This window comes from Triturus cristatus, chromosome 3_2, assembly GCF_964204655.1.
Source record: "Triturus cristatus chromosome 3_2, aTriCri1.1, whole genome shotgun sequence".
NCBI lineage: Eukaryota > Metazoa > Chordata > Amphibia > Caudata > Salamandridae > Triturus > Triturus cristatus.
In genome coordinates this window covers 1158536752-1158560000 of record NC_140584.1, presented here as the reverse complement: position 1 = coordinate 1158560000, position 23249 = coordinate 1158536752, and the positions used below count along the sequence as shown (strand labels likewise).

The 23249-nt window shown below is 51.4% G+C and overlaps 1 protein-coding gene across 1 annotated transcript in view; it reads left to right on the top strand.

Annotated features, from left to right (window-relative positions):
• Positions 1 to 1909: 1909 nt before the first annotated feature.
• The window catches only part of LOC146859324 (purine nucleoside phosphorylase-like), a 161987-nt gene continuing 140647 nt past the window's right edge, over positions 1910 to 23249 (top strand). The window contains exon 1 of the mRNA XM_085649986.1: positions 1910 to 2354. Within this exon, the coding sequence (XP_085506112.1) occupies positions 2278 to 2354 (77 nt within the window). The 5' untranslated portion in view covers positions 1910 to 2277. The remainder of the gene's footprint in view (positions 2355 to 23249) is intronic.

Below are 23249 nucleotides of genomic sequence, written 5' to 3'. Positions count from 1 at the left end.
TGGTTTCTTTCAAGCCCTACCTGACCAATACACAAAATCCTGTCTGGGGTGGTGCACGCACCTCCCCTGGCAGGAAACCCTTTGTCCACACCTCCCAAGCTGGAAGGACTCCCAGCAGCAGGAGGGCAGACTTGTGTCTGTGGTGGCAGCATCCATTTTGTGGAGCTGAGGCTATGTCTGATTTTACCCGGGTTTCAAGTACTGTACATGTCGTGTCCCTCTAGAAGGGTGGAATGCTAACCCCGTCGCCAGAATTGGCGAGGGGTTAGTATTCCAATTCGTATGACACCTTACTCGACATGTTTTGATAAAGCCAAACCAAAGTTAGCATTTAACCGCGAGGTTCATAATGCACTTAAGAGTATATGGTATGACGATATCTGGAAACAGTAGAAGGAAGTGGTTCCGAGCACTGCAGACAGGCTCAGCTCAAGCCAGAGCACCATCTCACATGGAACCAAGCACTCTGCCTTCAGGATTGTTAAGGCCTGCCATAGGAGTGACTTATAGGTTAACATGTGTCCCATTTAAGGTTAGGTATAGGTATACTACACCTAAGTAAGAGGTGGTTACACCAACTTACCCCAGCTGAGTGATCAGCCAGTTGTTTCAAATTTGTTAGGCCAGTCCAGGGGTGGCATAATACATGCTTCAGCCCCTGGTAGGCCTTAGATACACCAATGCCCTGGGTACCTAGTGTACACTGGTACAGGGGCTCACAGGGTGATCCAATTCCAATAGGTTATGCACCTAGGGTGCACAGTGTCAATTTAGTAGAGAGAACAGCAGGCTGGGGGTCTGATTGGCAGGCCCACAGCCTCAATATGTCAAAAACCAGTGAAGCAAAAAGCAAAAATTTGGGGTGACCATAGGATAGCAGACCCTACTCTCCTACAGGGAGTACCTTCACTTATTTTCCCCCACCTAAAGAGCGGAATACAAAATAGTGTAATGGCCAATAGTCAGTTCTCTTAAAATGAGAAAGAGTTATTATGGTTTGTTATTGGTCATGCGAAATCACTAGACCCAAAGGACTCTTGGCTACCTTTCAACAAACGGTTCCAGGTTTCTTATAGAGCCACTGAGTAATGTGCCGATTTAAAATCCAAAATACAGCGCCGGATGGCCGTGGTAACTTTTTGATGTTCTTAAGACTCTAGAAAGTTGGACTGGATGCCTTAAGGGCGGTGGCAGTGTCCCCATCCAAGGCTTGGCGTACTCAGTGAGCAGGCAAACTTGGTCTGAAATACGTAGCGCACAGATGCGTCACGGGGAACAACGGAGTGCCTGCTCGCAATAACAAAACCGCCCTGAACCAGCGAGTCGGAGAGGTGAGTCAGGAAGGTGAGTCAGGAAGGTGCGGGGCTCGGGTTGCGCAGGCGTGGTAGCACCGCAGGCAAACCAGCCCTGAGCGAAACCCCAGGCCCGTTTGCAACAGGGGATTAGTGTGTCGGAAGAGAAACGAAACTGAGGAAAGTAACATAAACCCAGGTTGAATCAAGGCTGTCAAATTAAAGAGGCGAGGGGGTTGGCTGAGGCCTTATGTAAACGGAAGTAGTGCTCGAGTTGTGAGGTGTGTGGCTAGCACCTGGGAAACAATCTGGGGAGGAGAAAAGAGCATTAAGCAAACAGGGAAACCGGTTTAGTGAAGAGAATTTGCGCACACACGGTAATACTGGAGAGACACGTAGCAGCAGCAAGAGCCAGGTGGCGCAGCTGCTTTTAAGAGGGCTAGGTTTTAACTTTTCTAATGTATATTTACATTATAAGGATCGAAATGTAAGGAGGCTGCATTTAAAACACACAAAAAAACAAGCCATCGCGGCCGGGAAAGTGATCGTGATCAAACATCAAAGCGGCCATGCGGCCGCGAAAGTGAAAGTAATCGCGGGCAAGCACATGACCACGCACATGCACTGTAGCTCTAGGCTGGCCTGGTAGCACTTTTTGGAGCCCTCTCAAAAAGTCTCGCCAGACCAGCGCATGCGCCGGGTCAGGCGAGACCTAAAAAGCTCCTCACATGGAGCGGCTCCATCAGCTGAGGTGGCGGGTCCCCGGACTGGGCTCGGAGCGGGAGCGGCGTCTGGCTCTCAGCCAGACCTCCGTGCCAGCGCCATGGGCCAGCCCCCAGAGTGCGACGGCTGCCCGCGCAGCAAAGGCGTTTCGTCTATCCTGAGTATCCTCACAGTCTGCTCTGGGTCTTAAAGTTGATGTACTTCTGTACCCCGGGTCTGCCTTTTCTTTCCCGCGTGCTGTACCTCGACTTTCAATCTTCCAATGGCTCCGCACCCTCAAAACCCTCAGAGGAGAGAGGACGAAGGCACCCCAGAGGCTGAGCAGTCCCACAGCAGCAGGTGAGAGTAGGTTAGGCCCATTCGAGGAGACTGAGCAAAATACTGTGCGACTGATGTGTGGGCACAGATTGGGCAGTGAGCGGAAGACGCAAGGTGGGAGGAAAGGGAGCTGAGGAGGAAGGGCGTTGGGTGTGAGGGGGGAGAACGAGGATGGAGGGCGGGAGAGACGAGGGAGGAAATGAGGATGGAGGGCAGATGAGCATTAAGGGCGGCAAGACGAGGGAGAAGATGAGACTGGCGAAGATGTGATAATGCAATAGACAATGGATGGAGAGGAGAGAGCTGAAGGTCGTGGGGTGACGGGAGATGCCGATGAAGGGGGCGGCGGGGAAATTGAGACGTGGAAGGAAAGGAAGATTGAGAGGTTCTGGGGAGGATATAAGTGGACGCCGGAGAACTTTTGGAAGCGCATGGTAGAAAAGAATGCAGGAGCGGGTGGATGGAAGGGGCAGTGAAAGAGGATCGATGGAAGGGGAAGTGAGAAGAGGATGGATGGAAGGGGCAGTGAGAAGGGATGGATGGAAGGGGCAGTGAGAAGAGGATGGATGGAAGGGGCAGTGAGAAGAGGATAGATGGAAGGGGCAGTGAGAAGAGGATGGATGGAAGGGGCAGTGAGAAGAGGATGGATGGAAGGGGCAGTGAGAAGAGGATGGATGGAAGGGGCAGTGAGAAGAGGATGGATGGAAGGGGCAGTGAGAAGAGGGTGCATGGAAGGGGCAGTGAGAAGAGGATGGATGGAAGGGGCAGTGAGAAGAGGATGGATGGAAGGGGCAGTGAGAAGAGGGTGCATGGAAGGGGCAGTGAGAAGAGGATGGATGGAAGGGGAAGTGAGAAGAGGGGGGATGGAAGGGGAAGTGAGAAGAGGATGGATGGAAGAGGCAGTGAGAAGAGGATCGATGGAATGGAAAGTGAGAAGAAGGTGCATGGAAGGCGCAGTGAGAAGAGGATGGATGGAAGGGGAAGTGAGAAGAGAGTGTATGGAAGGGGCAGGGAGAAGAGGATGTATAGAAGGGGAAGTGAGAAGAGGGTGCATGGAAGGGGCAGGGAGAAGAGGGTGCATGGAAGGGGCAGGGAGAAGAAGGTGCATGGAAGGGGAAGTGAGAAGATGCCGATGAAGGGGGCGGCGGGGAAATTGAGACGTGGAAGGAAAGGAAGATTGAGAGGTTCTGGGGAGGATATAAGAGGACGCGGGAGAACTTTTGGAAGCGCATGGTAGAAAAGAATGCAGGAGCGGGTGGATGGAAGGGGCAGTGAGAAGAGGTGAATACAAGGGGGAGTGAGAAGAGGATGGATGGAAGGGGCAGTGAGAAGAGGATGATGGAAGGGGAAGTGAGAAGAGGGTGCATGGAAGGGGCAGGGAGAAGAAGGTGCCTGGAAGGCACAGTGAGAAGAGGATGGATGGGTGGATGGAAGGGGAATTGAGAAGAAGGTGCATGGAAGGGGCAGTGAGAAGAGGATGGATGGGTGGATGGAAGGGGAAGTGAGAAGAAGGTGCATGGAAGGGGCAGGGAGAAGAGGGTGCATGGAGGGGGCAGTGAGACGAGGGTGCATGGAAGGGGAAGTGAGAAGAGGGTGCATGGAGGGGGCATTGAGAAGAGGGTGCATGGAAGGCACAGTGAGAAGAAGATGGATGGAAGGGGAAGTGAGAAGAAGGTGCATGGAAGGGGCAGTGAGAAGAGGATGGATGGGTGGATGGAAGGGGAAGTGAGAAGAAGGTGCATGGAAGGGGCAGTGGCACGAGGATGGATGGGTGGATGGAAGGGGAAGTGAGAAGAAGGTGCATGGAAGGGGCAGGGAGAAGAGGGTGCATGGAAGGGGAAGTGAGAAGAAGGTGCATGGAAGGGGCAAGGAAAAGAAGGTGCATGGAAGGCACAGTGAGAAGAGGATGGATGGGTGGATGGAAGGGGAATTGAGAAGAAGGTGCATGGAAGGGGCAGTGAGAAGAAGGTGCATGGAAGGGGCAGGGAGAAGAAGGTGCATGGAAGGGGAAGTGAGAAGAAGGTGCATGGAAGGGGCAGGGAGAAGAAGGTGCATGGAAGGCACAGTGAGAAGAGGATGGATGGGTGGATGGAAGGGGAATTGAGAAGAAGGTGCATGGAAGGGGCAGTGAGAAGAGGATGGATGGGTGGATGGAAGGGGAAGTGAGAAGAAGGTGCATGGAAGGGGCAGGGAGAAGAGGGTGCATGGAGGGGGCAGTGAGACGAGGGTGCATGAAAGGGGAAGTGAGAAGAGGGTGCATGGAGGGGGCATTGAGAAGAGGGTGCATGGAAGGCACAGTGAGAAGAAGATGGATGGAAGGGGAAGTGAGAAGAAGGTGCATGGAAGGGGCAGTGAGAAGAGGATGGATGGGTGGATGGAAGGGGAAGTGAGAAGAAGGTGCATGGAAGGGGCAGTGAGAAGAGGATGGATGGGTGGATGGAAGGGGAAGTGAGAAGAAGGTGCATGGAAGGGGCAGGGAGTAGAGGGTGCATGGAAGGGGCAGGGAGACGAGGGTGCATGGAAGGGGCAGTGAGACGAGGGTGCATGGATGGCGAAGTGAGAAGAGGGTGGATGGAAGGGGAAGTGAGAAGAGGGTGGATGGAAGGGGAAGTGAGAAGAGGATGATGGAAGGGGAAGTGAGAAGAGGGTGCATGGAAGGGGCAGTGAGAAGAGGTGAATACAAGGGGGAGTGAGAAGAGGATGGATGGAAGGAGCAGTGAGAAGAGGATGATGGAAGGGGAAGTGAGAAGAGGGTGCATGGAAGGGGCAGTGAGACGAGGGTGCATGGAAGGCGCAGTGAGAAGAGGATGGATGGGTGGAATGGAAGGGGAAGTGAGAAGAGGGTGCATGGAAAGCACAGTGAGAAGAGGATGGATGGAAGGGAAAGTGAGAAGTGGATGGAAGGGGAAGTGAGAAGAGGATGGATGGAAGAGGCAGTGAGAAGAGGGTGCATGGAAGGGGCAGTGAGAAGAGGGTGGATGGAAGGGGCAGTGAGAAGAGGATGGATGGGTGGATGGAAGGGGAAGTGAGAAGAAGGTGCATGGAAGGGGCAGGGAGAAGAGGGTGCATGGACGGGGCAGTGAGACGAGGGTGCATGGAAGGCGCAGTGAGAAGAGAGTGCATGGAAGGGGAAGTGAGAAGAGAGTGCATGGAAGGGGAAGTGAGAAGAGAGTGCATGGAAGGAGCAGTGAGGAGAGGGTGCATGGAAGGGGAAGTGAGAAGAGGGTGGATGGAAGGAGAAGTGAGAAGAGGATGGATGGAAGGGGCAGTGAGAAGAGGTGAATACAAGGGGGAGTGAGAAGAGGATGGATGGAAGGGGCAGTGAGAAGAGGATGATGGAAGGGGAAGTGAGAAGAGGGTGCATGGAAGGGGAAGTGAGAAGAGGGTGGATGGAAGGGGAAGTGAGAAGAGGATGGATGGAAGGGGCAGTGAGACAAGGGTGCATGGAAGGCGCAGTGAGAAGAGGATGGATGGGTGGAATGGAAGGGGAAGTGAGAAGAGGGTGCATGGAAGGCGCAGTGAGAAGAGGATGGATGGATGGAAGGAAGGGAAAGTGAGAAGTGAGTGGATGGAAGGAGAAGTGAGAAGAGGATGGATGGAAGAGGCAGTGAGAAGAGGATGGATGGAAGGGCAAGTGAGAAGAGGATGGATGGAAGGGGAAGTGAGAAGAGGATGGATGGAAGGGGCAGTGAGAAGAGGATAGATGGAAGGAGAAGTGAGAATAGGGTGCATGGAAGGGGCAGTGAGAAGAGGATGAATGGAAGGGACAGTGAGAAGAGGATGGATGGAAGGGGAAGTGAGACGACGGTGCATGGAAAGCGCAGTGAGAAGAGGGTGGATGGAAGGGCAGTGAAAAGAGGGTGCATATAAGGGGTAGTGAGAAGAGGGTGGATTGAAGGGGAAGTAAGAAGAGGTGAATACAAGGGGGAGTGCGAAGAGGGTGCATGCAAGGGGCAGTGAGCGCGTGATGGGGAGACAAGGACAGGGGAGATACGAGGAGATGAGGCTGGCTGGGTGCAGGGGAAACAGACGGACTGATGGAGACGACGATGAGGAGGAAATGAGAATGTACAGGAGAAGGGGATGGAGCAGAGGGGAGCTGAAGGTGAGGAGAGATGGTGGAGGAGCGATGGAGTTCTAAAAGAGAGAGTAGAGAGGTAGTGGAAATAGAAACTCAGAGAGGTAATGATGAGGGAAAGGGATGAGGATTTAAGGGGAGAGGAAGAAGGGGGAATGCGCTGGAGTACGGATGAGGATAGAGGGATAGGTAGAGAGGGGGGAAATGAGGATGAACAGATGGGGACAGATTTGGATGGAGGGGTGATTTTGAGATGGGTGAGAAGAGGTGGATGGTAGGAGTATGGAGAGGCAGGGAGGTAAGGACCAAGGATGCAAGAGGATGAGGACGAAGGGGTGGCTAGGATGCGAATGGAGGACCAGGGTCAGTGTGGAGGTATGGCCAGAGGGAGGAACGGAGGGGCAAGAGTCTGATGATGGAGGCGTCGGGGTATGAGGTTGGAGAGGTTCTTGTGTATAAACGCACCGGACGCAGTTTATGTATACACATTTAATGTCTGGAGCACAGCCTGTACACTTCCTTCAGCGACCTCGCCAGCTGTTCACTGCCTTTCTACTGCATTCAGATACTTGAGCACGAGCATCAGAATGCAGTTACCAAGCAACATACATAACACACCCCCCTCCTTTATATTTGGAAAAAGAGTATACAATATACTACAACACATTTAACACAATTACAATATTCATTTAAGTAAAGGAGGTATGATCTATGGGAATCCTAACAGTACTAAGTAACTATATAATACTAAAAACAAGCATTTGCAATGCAATAGGTCTCGCATTAGTAAAAGTTTGAGCTTTTGGCGTTGCAAATAATAATGCAACACCAATAGCTGTTATTTTCAGTAATGCGAGACCTAAGTATGCCACTATGGCACAAAATGCACACACAGATGACAGAACAAGGGGAGTACGTATTTGGTAAACAAAAGATATATGATTACGATGTAAGCTATAGAGACAACACATTAAAAAAAAAGTACAACATAATAGAGGGTCGGAGTGTCCTTAATTATTAAAGAGAATCAGAATGTCAATACGCCAAAGGCTTCATCATGTTACTAATAGGAGCTCCCTTCACAAACACTTACAGCAGTTCACAGTTAATTCGACACACATCCCCCATACCCCTGGACAGTAGCAATTAAACATTTCTTATATAGACTATTAAATAACTACTTGCCAGTGAAAAACAGCCCTGCACACACCATCTACACTAATACTGCAGCTTCCGGAACACATACCAGAAATAGTACATTGCATATTGCACAACTACACGCTGGTAGTATGATTGGAGTTAGGAAGGCGTGGTTATTAGGGGCAGTTTTTGAAGGTATGGGTTAGAATCACAGAGGCAGGAAAAGCAGAGCGATGAGAGGTAGGCGGGAGCCGTTACTAGGGCGGTGTTTGGGGATAATAGGATAGAACCACCGGGGCAAAAAGGGCAGTATCCCTGGAGTTACGAGGGCATAGTTACTAGGTGTGGTTATTGGAGGTAGGGAGTAGAGTCACAGATGCGAGAAGGACAGAGTTAGTGGAGGGACGAGGGAGCAGTAGGGGTGGTGATTATGGGTAATAGGGCAGAACCACTGGGGCAAGAAGGGCTGGGCCACCGGTGGTATGTGGGAGCAATTACTAGGGCTGGTGACTAGGGGCAATAATGTAGAAGAACCTAGGCAATAAGGTTAGAGTGGCATCAGTAGCGAGTAGGGCTGTTTATTGAGGGCAAGAGGGCAGTAGAGTAAGAGTTCCCGCAGCCGGTGGAACACACATCCCGTGGGACTTGCACGTGCATGGATTATATGCTCTGGTGTTTAGGGTGAGAGCAGAGGCGCTGAAGCAGGCGGCGCGCGCACTGGTAGCACGCTTATGGGGCAGTGTAGTGGCTTCATATACGGGTGCATTGACACAGGGGCAGTGGGCACTGAGGCTGAGGGGGCGGAGACTAATTCTGAGGCAGAGATACTGGGGCAGGAAGGGAAAGGGGAAGAGACACCGGGGCATGAGTGTGCACGGGGTGGGGACAGGCATACAGAGCCCGCGGTAGTATTAGGTTGTGTGTTGTGGCAGGGCGCAGCTATAGCAGGTAATGGTGGGGAGAGTGTTTTTGACAGGGCTACTGGCACCCGGGGCAGGAGTGGTCAGGGACACAAACACAGAGGACAGTAGAGGTTAGGGGGTGGGGGATACAGATATTGGTAGTGTTAAAGGGACACAGACACCAGGACAGGAGCGGGCATGGGGTTAGGGGCACATACATAGGGCACAGTTGGGTATGGGTTTATGGGCAGGGCTACAGGGACAGGCAGGGGGGCAGGATCGGATAGGGGCACAGACAGGAGCGGGAAAGGGCACAGACATGAGGACAGGAGCTCAAACACGAGGATACTAGCGGCCAGGGACACAGACACGAGGATAAGAGCGGGCAGGATTATAGACAACGAGGAGAAGGATGGCCAGTGAGTTAGGGACACAGACATGGGGAAGGTGGGTATGGGGTAGCAAATGGCAGCCCCGGGCAGCATGTTCACAGCATAAGAAGCAAGTAGTCGAGAAGGGAAGTAGCGCTGCGGTACTCACTAGGTCCTTGGAGGTGCCAAGGCGCTTCACCTGGTCCAGGGGCAGCAGCTGGTTGGAATCCTCTGCTACGTGGTGACAGGTTCATAATGGCGAGTCCGCAGCCACCAATGCTTTTGGGGCCAAGTGGACCTCAGAGAGACCGAGGCAAGCCTGCAGTAGTGCGAGTGGCAGTGGCGTGCTCAGTAGTGCGAGTGGCTGTGGCGCGCTCAGTAGTGCGAGTGGCAGTGGCGCGCTCAGTAGTGCGAGTGGCAGTGGCATGCTCAGTAGTGCGAGCGGCAGTGGAGTGCTCAGGAGTGCGACCGGCAGTGGCGTGCTCATCGCCTCAGCTACCCCAGACCTTTTAATTATCTGTGACCCTGCCTCTGCCATGACTGTGCTACCCGCAAGATAATTAAACAAGGGTTTCAGCTATTGGCATTGTAAAAGACAATGCCCTTTTTTACGTGTTGTTTTTTAAAACAGATAAACTAAAGGCATTGTCATTTACAATGCCAATAGCTTACAACTCTCGCAAATGCGAGATCTATTGCATTGCAAATGCTGGATCTGTGCCCCATGCCTCTTGCAGGTTGTGATGTTGTCACGACCATGGAACCAATGAAAGTTAGGAGAAAATACATCTATAGTTATACAATGCTACAATTAAGACGTTAGTAGTGAACGTCTTAATTATAATAGTGCATAATTATAGTTTTCTTTTCTACTAACTTTCACAATGCAAAGGGGAGAGGATGTGGCCTCACGGCTAGAGCTGCTGACTTTGGAGCTGAGGAACGAAGTTGGAACCTCGGTGTCAGCTCAGCAACCTGTGATTCTGGGCGAATCACTTAATCTGCCCTTGTCGACCAAAAAACAAATGTTTCCTTGTGTAACGTAACTGGTGCCTATGTAAAGTGCTTCAATACCTTCGGGTCGAGTTCACGCTAATAAATCTGCAAAATATTTTTTAAAAATGCCTTCAAATACCAAGCAGTAGAGGAGGAGGTAGCTGCAGTTCTGGTATGCAGTGTCAAACAAAAGCGGAGGGGTGCCACATTTATGCAAGGATGGGGTGGGGAGCTTTCCTTTCGGGGCACTGTCCTGCATACAACAAATGCATTTTCGCAGAGAGGCTGAGTGCCCTACAACTTTTACTGGCATAGCAGGCATTTGTTTTTCTCCTCTTAAAGTGCAAGCTTTGCTGCTGTTTTTTTCAACATTTAAAAACAAAGTATCCCTTAATTACATCGTCCCAGAAAATCGCTTGTGCGTCGCAGCCGGGTACTCGCTGGCTACAGGTTAGTGCACCAAGTGGGTCCATGCTGGTGCTTCAGCCCGCGAGACGCTCTACAATCAATCAATCAATCACTGCATTTGTAAAGCGCGCTACATACCCGAGAGGGTCTCAAGGCGCTGGGGAGGGGAGGGTGCTACTGGTCGAAGTGCCAGGTCTTGAGGAGTCTTCTGAAGGCCAGCAGGTCCTGGGTCTGTCGTAGGATGGTGGGGAGAGTGTTCCAGGTCTTGGCGGCGAGGTAGGAGAAGGATCTGCCACCGGCGGTGGTTTTTCCGATGCGGGGGACTGTGGCGAGGGCGAGGTTGGCTGAGCGGAGGCTTCGGGTGGGTTGTGGAAGCTGAGTCGGTTGTTGAGGTAGGTGGGTCCGGTTTTGTGCAGTGCTTTGTGTGCGTGGATCAGGAGCTTGAAGGTGATCCTTTTGTTGATGGGGAGCCAGTGCAGGCCTCAGTTGGAGTGTGATGTGGCTGCGGCGGGGGGTGTCGAGGATGAGTCGGGCCGAGGCGTTCTGGATGCGTTGGGAGTCGTCTCAGGGGCTTGTATGTAGTTCCTGAGTAGAGGGCGTTCCCGTAGTCGAGTCTGTTGGTGATGAGGTCCTGGGTAATGTTTTTTCTCGTGTCGAGGGGGATCCATTTGAAGATCCTGCGGAGCATACGGAGGGTGTCGAAGCAGGACGCGGAGACGGCGTTGACTTGCCTGGTCATAGAGAGAGTGGAGTCGAGGATGACCCCCAGGTTGCGTGCGTGGTCCGTGGGTTCCGGTGTTGTGCCTAGTGACGTGGGCCACCAAGAGTTGTCCCAGGCTGATGGGGTGGGTCCAAGAATGAGGACCTCCGTCTTGTCTGAGTTCAGCTTCAGTCTGCTGTCCTTCATCCAGTCGGCTACGGCCTTCATTCCTCTGTGGAGGTTAGCTTTGGCGGTGTGGGGATCTTCGGTGAGGGATATGATCAGCTGGGTGTCGTCGGCGTAGGAGATGATGTTGAGGTTGTGTTGTCATGCGACGTGGGCGAGGGTGGCCATGTAGATATTGAACAGCGTCGGGCTGAGGGAGGATCCCTGTGGGACGCCGCAGATGATCTCGGTGGTTTTGGAGCGGAAGGGTGGGAGGCGGACGCTCTGGGTTCTGCCAGAGAGGAAGGATGTGGTCCAGGCCAGGGCCTTCTCTTGGATACCGGCGTCATGGAGGCGTGCTGATAGGGTGCGGTGGCAGACCGTGTCAAAGGCTGCTGATAGGTCCAGGAGGATGAGGGCGGCTGTTTCTCCTTTGTCCATCAGGGTCCGGATGTCGTCAGTGGCAGCGATGAGGGCGGTCTCGGTGCTGTGGTTGCTGCGAAAACCGGATTGGGAAGGGTCCAGGATGCTGTTAACTTCGAGGTAGCGGGTCAGCTGTTTGTTGACAATCTTCTCGGTCTCTTTTGCCGGGAAAGGGAGCAGGGAGATGGGCCGGAAGTTCTTGAGGTCCTTGGGGTCCGCCTTGGGCTTCTTCAGAAGGGCGTTGATCTCGGCGTGCTTCCAGCTTTCTGGGAAGGTTGCTGTCTCGAAGGAACAGTTGATTGTTTTCCGGAGGTGGGGCGCGAGGGTGCGCTGGCTTTGTTGAAGACGTGGTGAGGGCAGGGGTCCGATGGGGATCCGGAGTGGATGGAGTTCATGGTTGTGATGGTGTCTTCATCGCTGACGCTGGACCAGAAGGTCAGACGACTGGTGCGAGTGGTAGTCGCAGGGGTGGTGCACTCGGTGGTGGGTGCGGGGGGGGTCGGAGTTGAAGCTGTCGTGGATGTCGGTGATCTTGCGGTGGAAGAAGGAGGCCAGGGAGTCGCACAGGTCTTGAGATGGCGGGATGTCGTTGGTGTTGGAGCTGGGGTTGGAGAGTTCTTTCACGATGCTGAAGAGCTCTTTGGTGTTGTGTGCGTTGTTGTCTAGGCGGTCCTTGAAGGCGGTCTTCTTGGCGGTCCTGATGAGTTGGTGGTGTCTGCGGGTGGCGCTCGAGGTCTGTGTGGTTGTCTGGTGTTCGGTCGTGGAGCCATTTCTTCTCCAGCTTCCCACAGGTGTGCTTGGAGATCCGGAGGTCCTCGGTGAACCAGGCGGCTTTCTTGTTGGTGTGGTTGGTTGTAGAGGTCTTGAGAGGGGCGAGGGTGTTGGAGCAGTCGTTGATCCACTGTGTGAGGTTGGTCGCGTCGGTGTCTGGGTCGGTGGGGTCAGTGGGTGGTCTCAGGGCGAGGGCGTTAGTCAGTTGGTCCTCGGTGACCTTGCCCCAGCAGCGGCGTGGTAGCTGTTGGGTGCGGTGGTGTGTGGTGGGTTTCCTGAAGGTGAAGTGAACGCATCTGTGGTCGGTCCAGTGTGGTTCAGTGGTGTGGTTGAAGGAGACGTGAGGGCTTGTGGAGAAGACGGGGTCGAGCATGTGTCCAGCGGCGTGGGTAGGTGTCGTTACGAGCTGTTTGAGTCAGAGGTTGGCGAGGTTGTCAATCAGGGCGGTGGAGTTGGCGTCGTTGTTGTTCTCGAGGTGGAAGTTCAGGTCCCCGAGGAGGATGTAGTCCGTGGAAGCGAGGGTGTGGGTGCTGATGAGGTCGGCGATGGTGTCACTGAACTGTGGGCGGGGTCCGGGAGGTCTGTAGATGAGAGTTCCTCTGAGGGTGGTGTTGGGGTCGGTGTGGATCAGGAAGTGCATGTGCTCGGTGGTCGGTGTTTGTTGAGATTGTGATGGAGTCTTTGTGGATGATGGCGATTCCTCCTCCCACTGCGTTGGTGCGGTCTCTGCGGCAGATCTTGTAGCCCTGTGGGATGGCTATGGCAATGTCTGGTGCAGAGGTGGCATTCAGCCAGGTCTCTGTCAGGAAGGCGACGTCGGGGGCGGTGGAGTCTAGGAGGTCCCAGAGTTCGATGGCGTGCTTGCGAGCGGAGCTGGTGTTGAGGAGGATGCAGCGGAGGTGGTTGGGTTCTCTGGCTGGTGGTGTGGAGGGTTGGATGCTGGTGAATCTGCAGTTCCGGCAGGTGAAAGGCCCCTGGGTGCGTTTCGAGGTGGCCCGGTAGCAGGGGTGGTCTCGTCTGGAGTTGAGTGCGTGGAGGGTGCAGTCTGGCGTTGCGGGGGGTGCGGGGACTAGGGGTTCTGGTGCTGGGTGCGGTTCAGGCACGGACGGGCGCAGACGGGCTTGCCTTAGGCGCGCCCGCTGCGCTCGTCCGCTGGGTGGCCGCTTTGCGGCCTCCATATGAGGGCAGAGGGAGGGAGGAGCAGCTGGGAGGTGGGAGCGGGGCGGCCAATGGGAGTGAAGGGGGCGGGGCCACAGGGGCTCAGCGGCGGGGGAAAACCCGGGGAAAAAACGGCGGGAAAGGATGGCGGGAGAGGGACAACAGAGCACAGGGGTACAGAAAGCAAAACACAGGGGCACAGAATGAAAAAAACAAAGTGGCACAGAAAGCCAAGCGCAGGGGTACAGAATAAAAAAGGGAGCGAGCAGTCAGGCGGCAAAAGTGGCAACGGAGGTTAAACTCACAGGGGGCTGCGTGGCGGATGGGGGGAGCGACCTGCCTGGTGACAGAGTCAAAGGTCGCTCTCTACCACCGCTTCGCGGCCTCCATATGAGGGCAGAGGGAGGGAGGAACAGCTGGGAGGTGGAAGCGGGGCGGCCAATGGGAGTGAAGGGGGCGGGGCCGCAGGGGCTCAGCGGCAGGGGAAAACCCAGGGAAAATCCGGGAAAAAACGGCGGGAAAGGACGGCGGGAGAGGGACAACCGAGCACAGGGGTACAGAAAGCAAAACACATGGGCACAGAATGAAAAAAACAAAGTGGCACAGAAAGCCAAGCGCAGGGGTACAGAATAGAAAAGGGAGCGAGCAGTCAGGCGGCAAAAGCGGCAACGGAGGTTCAACCCACAGGGGGCTGCGTGGCAGATGGGGGTGCGACCTGCCTGGTGACAGGGTCAAAGGTCGCTCCCCCCTGTAGTCACTAGTAGAGGAATGAGCTGCGATGGGCAGGGAAAGGCTGCGACGAAAGGAAGGGGCGCGTGAACGTTGAAATACTGCCCAGCGGAGCCTCGTCGCTCGTCCCCCGGGGATGAGAAGACACGGGCGGAAATGACATTCCAGTCAGCGCCGAGAGGCCAGCCGCCATTTTCACAGCCAGAGGGGAAGCCATGCGCAAGACAGGGTGTAGGTATTAGGCGGGGTAGAGCCCTGTGCAGGCAGAGGAGCGGGGGACTTTACATGCTGGAGGGCGGGTAGCCGCTGTCTTGGCCGGGGGTATGGTGGAAGCAGAGCTCTCTGTCAGTCAGTATGGAGGGAAGAGGTGCGGCCATGACTCACCGGGGAAGATGAAACGCTCTGCCCTTCGGGTATGGAGGAGAAACTGCAGCCAAGTGAAAAATCTGCAGTTCAAGTTCAAGGGTTTCATGCAACATAGCCGGATTTAGTGGGCAGTTCAGGAGGGGAATAGTTTGGCATTCTGTCTAATGCATTTTATGCTGCCTGCTTTTATAGTTTTCGCCATTCCTACACATTAGATTTTGGCATTTAACCCTTTCAGTTTTCTAAAGAAAATGTTTCCTCTATCGTGGAAGTCTAAACCTTCGTAGCTTGAAGATATTCCTCTTGATCATGACATTGACAATACCTCATCCTCAATGCATGGAAGAATGGTTGGCTGTCGACATCAACCCGGAATTTGAATGCATGGGCATTTTGAGAAAGCATCGTAAAATCAACACATGTCGTGCAGTCATTTCTGTATCCGATAGCCCGAAAACTCACTAGACAATGACTGTAGGCATACTAAAATCACCATTTCTTATTTAGTGATTCCATCCTCATGATGACCTTTTCCTATTGTATTTTGCTATTGTTTCACGCGCTAGCATAAAATTAACAACTTTTCCAAAAACGCACTCCGATCATGTTCCAGAGTAGTGGTTGTGAATTAAGATTGGCGGAAACTGAAACGCTACCAGTGGAATTTGGTGAAAATCACATCTTGTGAGCTTCCCTTTACCTAGAGACAACAAAAAATCACATCTTGTGAGCTTCCCTTTACCTAGGGACAACAAGCCAGCGAGTGGTGCGCGCACGCCACAGCGAGCCATGTGGTTTCAATTATCGCGCCCGTGTCTGGGCACGATAATGGAAACCACATGTCAGCGGTGCGTGTAATAGACACCAATAGGCCATGGGCGGAGCAATGCGCCCGCCTTTGGCCAATTGCGTGCTGCCTTTTATACAAAGAAGCATGCAAAGGCCAATAGCGTGACCCAAAAGGAATCACACACGCACGAGCGTGTGCGATTCCTAGACCTGTTTTCAAACCCCCCTACAAAAAGTCTCGCGCTGCGCGAGCAGAGCTGCACACTGCACCGCTAGGTGCGAGACCTAAAAATATGATAAGCATAAAAATTGGCAACAAAAGGAGAAAAAGAAAATGAAGGATCATCTACTCTTGTAATTCTGTTTCGTCGTGTACGTAATCTTGCAGCCACTTCGAGGGGTTTCTCACCTCATGTTTGCTCTCATTTCTCCTTCCTCTTCCCCAACTATATCATTATCACACAAATAGTCTGACATAAGTTGTTCCGCAAAATCATCTCAATCATTCTCTTTTACATTTTCTGTATTTTCCTCAACAACATCCTCCGCCACATTCTCCTCATTAGTGTTAACCTCATTTATCTTCTCATCACACGTTTCCAACCACTGAAAATCTTTACTGATCGTAACTGGGAACTCCCTCCCACCCCCCCTGTTTCTTTGAAATAGGAGCCACACGTTTAAGATTCCAAACGTTGCCATTAGTTACCCGAACTACATTTTTAAGAGCTTCTACTACTTCCCCTGGTTCAAAATAACGCCTCTCTCCTTTCCTTAGTTTGTTTGGTTTCGTTACTCAAATCCAATCCCCCACTTTAATATTACCAGGTTTCGCACTGTGTTTCGCATCATAATACACCTTCGTTCTAGAGTGATTATCAGCCAGTCTACGCTGGACAGATTCCGGGGACCAATGTTGTACATCAGCTTTACATAACCATTGTGGGGTGTACTAAGACTTGGGGGTGCGCCTTTTCATAATTTTGAAACGGGCTAACTGCATAGCATCATGTTTAGTAACTCTGTATGCTCCAGCAGCTTTGAACAATTGAATTTCCCTAATCCAACTTGTTGATTATCGAAGACTGGATAAACCCCTTAATCACTCTGTTGAACCTCTCAATGGTTCTATTCCCACTTGGATTGTATAGAGAGGTTGTTTTCTGTGCTACCCCACTTTTTTGAAGTACTCTTTGGTAGCATTGGAAGCGAATTGCACCCCATTATCACTGAGAACGGAGCTAGGCAAACCTTATGACATGAAAATTGAGTCCATAAATTCTAACAGTAGTGGTGTCAACCTTGTCAACAATGGTTACTGCAGGCCATTTGGAAAGCAAATCCATAAGGACAATGATACATTTCTGACAAATTCCCACTGGACCTAAAATATCTATTGCTACCGTATCCCATGGTTGCTTAGGAGTAGGTTCATCTTACATAGGTGGTCTCAAGGTCTGTAAGGTCTTGTCAGCCGAAGAACAGGCAGAACCCTCCCTCACAGGATGCTATCGGCTGTAACATTCATTTTAATAACAAGTTCTGAATCTTTAATATTCAGAATCATCTCTTTTGCCAATGCGATGCAGCACGCGCAACAAAATTCGTTTTATTTATTTTTCTCATTACTTACCTGAAATCGTCCGTATCACGCATTTTACAACCCCCCTCCTGCCCCACCCCACCCCACGTCACCGCTCAGTGGCACGCCCTATACGGGCCGTGGCTGCTGTTCAGAGATCTAGGGCTAAATCCATTGTTTCTTTGCTTCCCATGCCATTTCAGTTTGAACCCAGCCATATGGAACTCAATCTTGACCCTACGCCCAGGAACAGTCCAGCACAAACTGCCAGGCCAGGTCCTCCCTGGATTGGAAACAAGCATCCTAGGACTGGTTTTGGGGTTTCACCCCTCATCAGCCAGGTTAGCTTGACTCCAGTGGCATGGAAAGCACGGGACCCTCGTTTGGGCATGGGATGGGTATGCCCACACGTGGGTCCTGTGCTCTCCATGTCACTGGAGTCAAGCTAGCCAAACTGATGAGAGGTGATACCCCGAAACTGGTCCTAGGATTCTTGTTGCCAGTCCAGGGAGGACCTGGCCTGGCAGTTCGGCTGGACTGTTCCCATTGGGCTCAGGGTCAAGACTGATTTGCATATGGCTTGTGTTAGAAGTTGGGGTCTCTAGTTGGCAATGGTTTGCACATATGTCCAAGTAGGGACCCTTCTTCCTTTTCAGGGTAAGGGGGATACACTTCTAAAATAACCCCTGCTCACCCCATTGGTAGCTTGGCACAAGTAGTCAGGCTTATCTTGGAGGCAGTGTGTTAAGCATTTGCACATAACCAACAGTAACACAGTGTAAGCACTACTAAAGCATACCACACCAGTTTAGAAAAATATCCAATATTTTTATATACTTAAGACAAGACTAAAAACAATAAAAATCCACAATACAGTACAAAAAAATCTTCAGTTATCAAAATAAAGTTCCTTGAAGTCAATAGCTCCATTGGGGGCTATCACGGCGTTGAGAACAGCAAATTTCAAACAGTTCTGGATGACCGCAGCGCTGTGGGCCAGCTACGGTGTCGGGGATACCTGCAAAACAGTAACTTTAGAAATGCAGGGTGTTGGTGACCTCTCATTGAGCTCCGAAAGCACAGCGTCCGCAGGCATCGATTCCGGGGGTTCGGTGCAGGAGTCGTCGGGCCCTTGAAGTCACTCGCTTTGCAGATCGAATTCCTCGCGGTTGAAGTCAGGAGGGCTGGCGTCGGGTGCTGCGGTGCGAAGTGCAGCGGGGCTCTTCGCGGTGCTTGCAGGTCACGGTGCAAGCAGTAGTGTCGTTGTTGCTGAAGCGCAGTTGTCGGCTGACGAACTGGAGTCGATGGTGCCGGCGTCGGTAGGCCAAGGCTGCGGTGCGGGATGATGACGTGCGTCGTGTAACTTATGAAAGGTGCCCTCGAACTAGGGTGCAAGCAGCGGCGTCGATGTCGACGTGGAGCGGCGTCATCTGGGATACCAGAGCGACGGCGTGGAGCAAAGCATTGTGGAGTGCAGTGCCCACAGGTCAGGGTGCAAGCAGCGGCTCGGTGGGGACATCGGGAGGCATCGTCAGTGAGACCAGGGTTGCGGTGCGGCATTGCGGCGGGGCCCTCTGCGGTGCCTTCAGGACACAGAGTCAGCACCGGCGTCATAGACGGCATCAGGTTGTTTTTATGTTGCAGCACAAAACACACAGTCCCCAGTGCTGAGGGCAGGAGAATTTGAAGTCTTTGCTGTTCCTGAGACTTCTTGAACAGGGGACAAACTCTACCTCAAGCCTTTGGAGAAACTCACAAAAAGAGATTGAAGAAAGTTCTGTCCAGTCCTGTCACTGCCCAAGACAGAAGCAGCCACTGCAGGCCAGCACAGAAAAGCACACTGCAAAGTGGTAGTTCCTCCTCACAGCTTCTCCAGCTATTCTTCTTGGCTGTCTTTTTGGTCCACAAGAGTTCTAAAGTTCTGGGGTCTGGGCCCCAATATTTATACCACTAAATCCTTCATTCTCTGAAGGCAGAGAGTGTCTGTACCCAGTCCAAACCAGTTCTATCCTCACTGGTGAAGCTTCCTGGCAGGGAATGGAGATGGCTTTGTGCAAGGCAGACCAGGCCCATTCAGGTGCATGGGAATCTCCTCCTACTACTCTAAATGCAGCCCAGGGCTATTCAACCCAGCCCTGACACATCTGGCTCTCTGGAACCACTGCCCTTCTCCAGCCCCTGTCATCCCAAAGCCAGACAGAGAAGCCACAACCCCAGCAAAGGCACACAGGATGGCTAAGCAAAAAAATACATACTTTCTAAAAGTGGTATTTTCAAACACAGAATGTAAAAATCATCTTCACTAAAAGGTGCATTTTAACATTCTGAGTCCAGACATACTAAACTTTATTTTTCTACCTTGTTCCCAGGGGTAGTTATGTTTATAAGATGGTATAAACAAACTCCCCATTCTGTCCTATGGGAACAGGCAGCCTTGCAATGGTGAAAAACAAAATACACTGTAATTCACCACCAGGACATGTCACACACATCAGTACATGTCTGTCCTACCTCTAACAAACACAGCACCCTGCCCAAAGGGGTATCTTGGGTCTACCTTAACCCCTTCTGTGCCACGCCCTTTCCCCCTCCTCTGCCGGGCGTTGTATTAGTGGGTGGGGTTCATGACAAGATAGTCTCGTCATGGGCACAGCGCGACCGTGCTCCATGACGAGACTATCTCGTCATGGGCACTGAAGAGGTTAAGGGTGACTGACATGTAGAACAAGCATTTGCAATGCAATAGGTCTCGCATGTATGCAAGTTTGAGCTATTGACATTGCAAATAACACTGCCTTTTATTTTAGTTTTAGTTTTTAAAACATAAATAAAAGGCTTTGTCATTTACAAAGCCAATATCTTAAACTTGTGTAAATGTGAGACCAATTGCATTGCAAATGCTTGTTATGTCTCCCGTCTTGGACTGCCACCTCAGAAGTTGACGGATGGCTTTGAGGCTACTGAAAGCATAAAGTCGTGAGGTACGTTTAAAATAATTTTCTCCGCTAATTCTGATAGTGTTACATTTCTGAAACCCAGAATATATGACAGAAAGCATTTTGTGAGAGTTTGGGCCACATTGGGTGTCGTGCACAACTGACGCATGCGTATAACATACAGGACACTGTGCCGCCAATAGAAGTTTAGAACACCGCCTCCCTCTAGAGAGCTTCTTGCATGTACTCGGAAAACGGTCCTGGGCTGAGTTTACTTTGCACAGTGTATATATCCCTACGAAGCTTCACTCTCTCAAGCTTTTTCCAGGCAGTCGATTACACACCTCGGAGTGAAAAGGTGTGCCAAATGCGCAATAAAAGGTGCAATTCAATTAGAGAGCGCTATTTCCCGCAAGGGCCCTAATGCAAGCAAGGAATATATCCCCCTGTCATCTGGTTTGGTAAAAACAAGAAAGCTATGAGTGGGATGCAGGGGGCCCCTAAAATCCCTGGGCCTGCTCTTGCACCTGCTGCGCTATTGATAGCTAGACCGTATTAACAGAGGGCTTTCGAGGCCCCAGTACCTTGCAAGTGATGGAGAATGCCATAACCATCTGGTGTGTGCGGGTCCTGCAATTAGTATTCATTGTTTGCATTTTATTTTATTGTAGCATTGGTATTGAAGCACTTCCAGCTTGCTACCCCTTCAGTCTAAGAAGGGTGTTTCAGAGCTACTTCAAGCATCATGCAGAGATACCTAAAACACCCTCTGGTGAATATTGTATCAAATGAATTGTACATCTGTTTCTTCCTATTCTAGTATCTATATTGGGAACACCTTGAAGCAACCAGTGATTACTTTGTGTTGGGGAATTAGCAAACAGCAAACCTGCAACACTCATGGCGCTGGTAATACCTGAAATAGGATTGGGTGTAATGCATTAAGGAGTATGATACACAATCTAAACTATAACAATGAAATATAGTGGTGATGGGGCTTCAATGTGCATGGACACCACCCAGTTCATAGCAGTGCTGTGCGCTACAAAAATGCAACGCCAAAATGCACGTCGGAATATTGTAGCCAGAGACGTTTCAGGCGTGGTCAAAGTGGGCTCTGGCCCAGGGCCCCAGCCTTTCAGGGGCCCCCTGATAGAGCCAGCTCTGTTCTGCAGAGTCTTACCCTGATACCTTGAATAAAGTTTGAACAGATGGTTTTAAATACCGTTTTCCTTACACTTATTTTTAATGTGTGTGATTTGGGAGAATATATTACATACATCAAAAATATTTCATTTTGATCAAAACAGGACCTCATATATGAGAAATGGGAGGGGGTGGGGTAACAGAGATTATTTGCACTAACAACATCGACATTTTTACAAGTTTGGACAATCAAATTCAGCGAGACCAGTGGTCCTATGAAGAATTCAGTGAAGGAAGAATTCCGGCAACCCGTAAAGACATTGTTTCAATGAAACTTAGGGAGATTCTGCTATTTATGGGAAGTTTAAGTAATGTTAACATTTTCAGGGAATTTCAAATTAGCAATGTATGTCTCGGGACAAAGGCCGGTAAATGCGCTCCGAGGCTACTGCGCAGTCGTATGAAGCGATTTTAACAGCCTTGGTTACTCCAAGTAAAATAAAGAAATAAAATCTGCCCGTGTGATTGTTTACCGGTCAGGGAGACCAAGTGGAGTCGAACTGTAGACAGTGGCACTTACCTAGCACTACTCGTCCATGGAGACCCTTGATTTTCCTGCAGGTGAATCCCAGTTTACAGCAGCTGTAAATCCTCTTGAAGTTGTGGAAGAGATGCTGGTGGGGAAAGACAGGCCTGGGGGGTCCCGAGTCAGCAGGGGGCACCCGGAGCCTAAAAGGGGCTTCGTCATCCAGTGAGGCCAATTTGCTGTGCCCGCTGCTTCAGGGCTGGCTCATGTGCAGGCACTGATGCCGCGGGTCTGCTCTGCCGAGGTCATTGTAGTCCACGCTGAGACCCATGTCCTCGGGCCTTCCGGTGGCCCAGTGCCGGGCGGACACTGGGCTGTGTCTGGGGTAGAGCGGCAGGGCCCGGCCCTCCTGGAGGAGAGAGAGCAGACAGCAAAGGGCCAGAGCGTCCAGCATGGCACGGCGCAGAGGGCAGTGGGTGAAACGCAGTCTGTGAGGTGGCATAACATAATACAGCATGAGCAGGGCCCGTAAATACTGCTCCGAAAGAAATAATACCAAGCTAAACTTAAAGCACGGCGAGCATGTTGTAATTAATGAATGTGGGCGCTGTGCTATACATAATGCGCAGGGCCCGTGTATGTCAAAGCTATGAAGCGTCTGCTGTGGCAAAATAAAATAAGTAGTTCTCAAAGGAACTAACAAGTGCAGCGTAAGTAAACTGTACTTAGTCAGTGCTGCCTCGGCAGAAAACGGAAATGACATGACTGATCGCCAGCCAACAATAAGCCACATATGAAGAGCAATGCCAGAATTAACCAATGGCAAGGGGCAGGAGAAATTACCCTCCATATTTTGTTTATTATAAGTCTTGCAACAGCGCATGCGCTGTCTAGGCTCGACCTAAAAAGGGAATGTTGGGGCCTGGCAAGTGGGTGCACTTGCCAGGTCAACATGGCAGTTACCATCTGCGCACAGACTCTGCGGTCGCAGGTTGGAGTTACCTTTTCAGGGCTACTTCTGTGGGTGGCACAACCAGTGCTGCAAGCCCACTAGTAGCATTTGATTTACCAGCCCTGGCACTCTCAGTGCACTTTACTAGGGCCTCACCAGTAAATCAAATATGCCAAGCATGGAAACACCAATCCATAACATAATTTACAACAGGAGCACTTGCACTTTAACACTGAACAGCAGTTAGAAAGTACGCAGAGACACTAAACCAGCAAAAACAGTCAAAACCAGGAGGTCAGAAAGCAAAAAGACTGGGGAAACACGTCAAAAGATGCCAAGTCTTAACAACTGGGTTCAAACTGATATGTCATGGAGAGCACAAAAACGATGGATTTCGGCCCAGATCTCTGTACTGGGGTGAATGTATGACATTGTTCTGCATTCTGTCCATCATTTGATCTTTTTTCATTTTGTCACCCCGAGTGGGACGGGTATGCCCAGATGGGGGCCCCATGCTCTCCATGCCACTGGAGTCAAGCTATCCTGGCTGATGAGGGGTGAAACCCCGAAACCGGTCCTAGGATGCTTGTTTCCAGTCCAGGGAGGACCTGGCCTGGCAATTTCTGCTGGACTGTTCCCATTGGGCGCAGGGTCAAGACTTATTTGCATATGGCTGGGTTCAAACTAGAATGGCATGGGGAGCAATACAACTATTAATTTAGGCCCAGGTCTCTGTACTGAGGTGAATGTATGACATTGTTCTGCATTCTGTCCATCA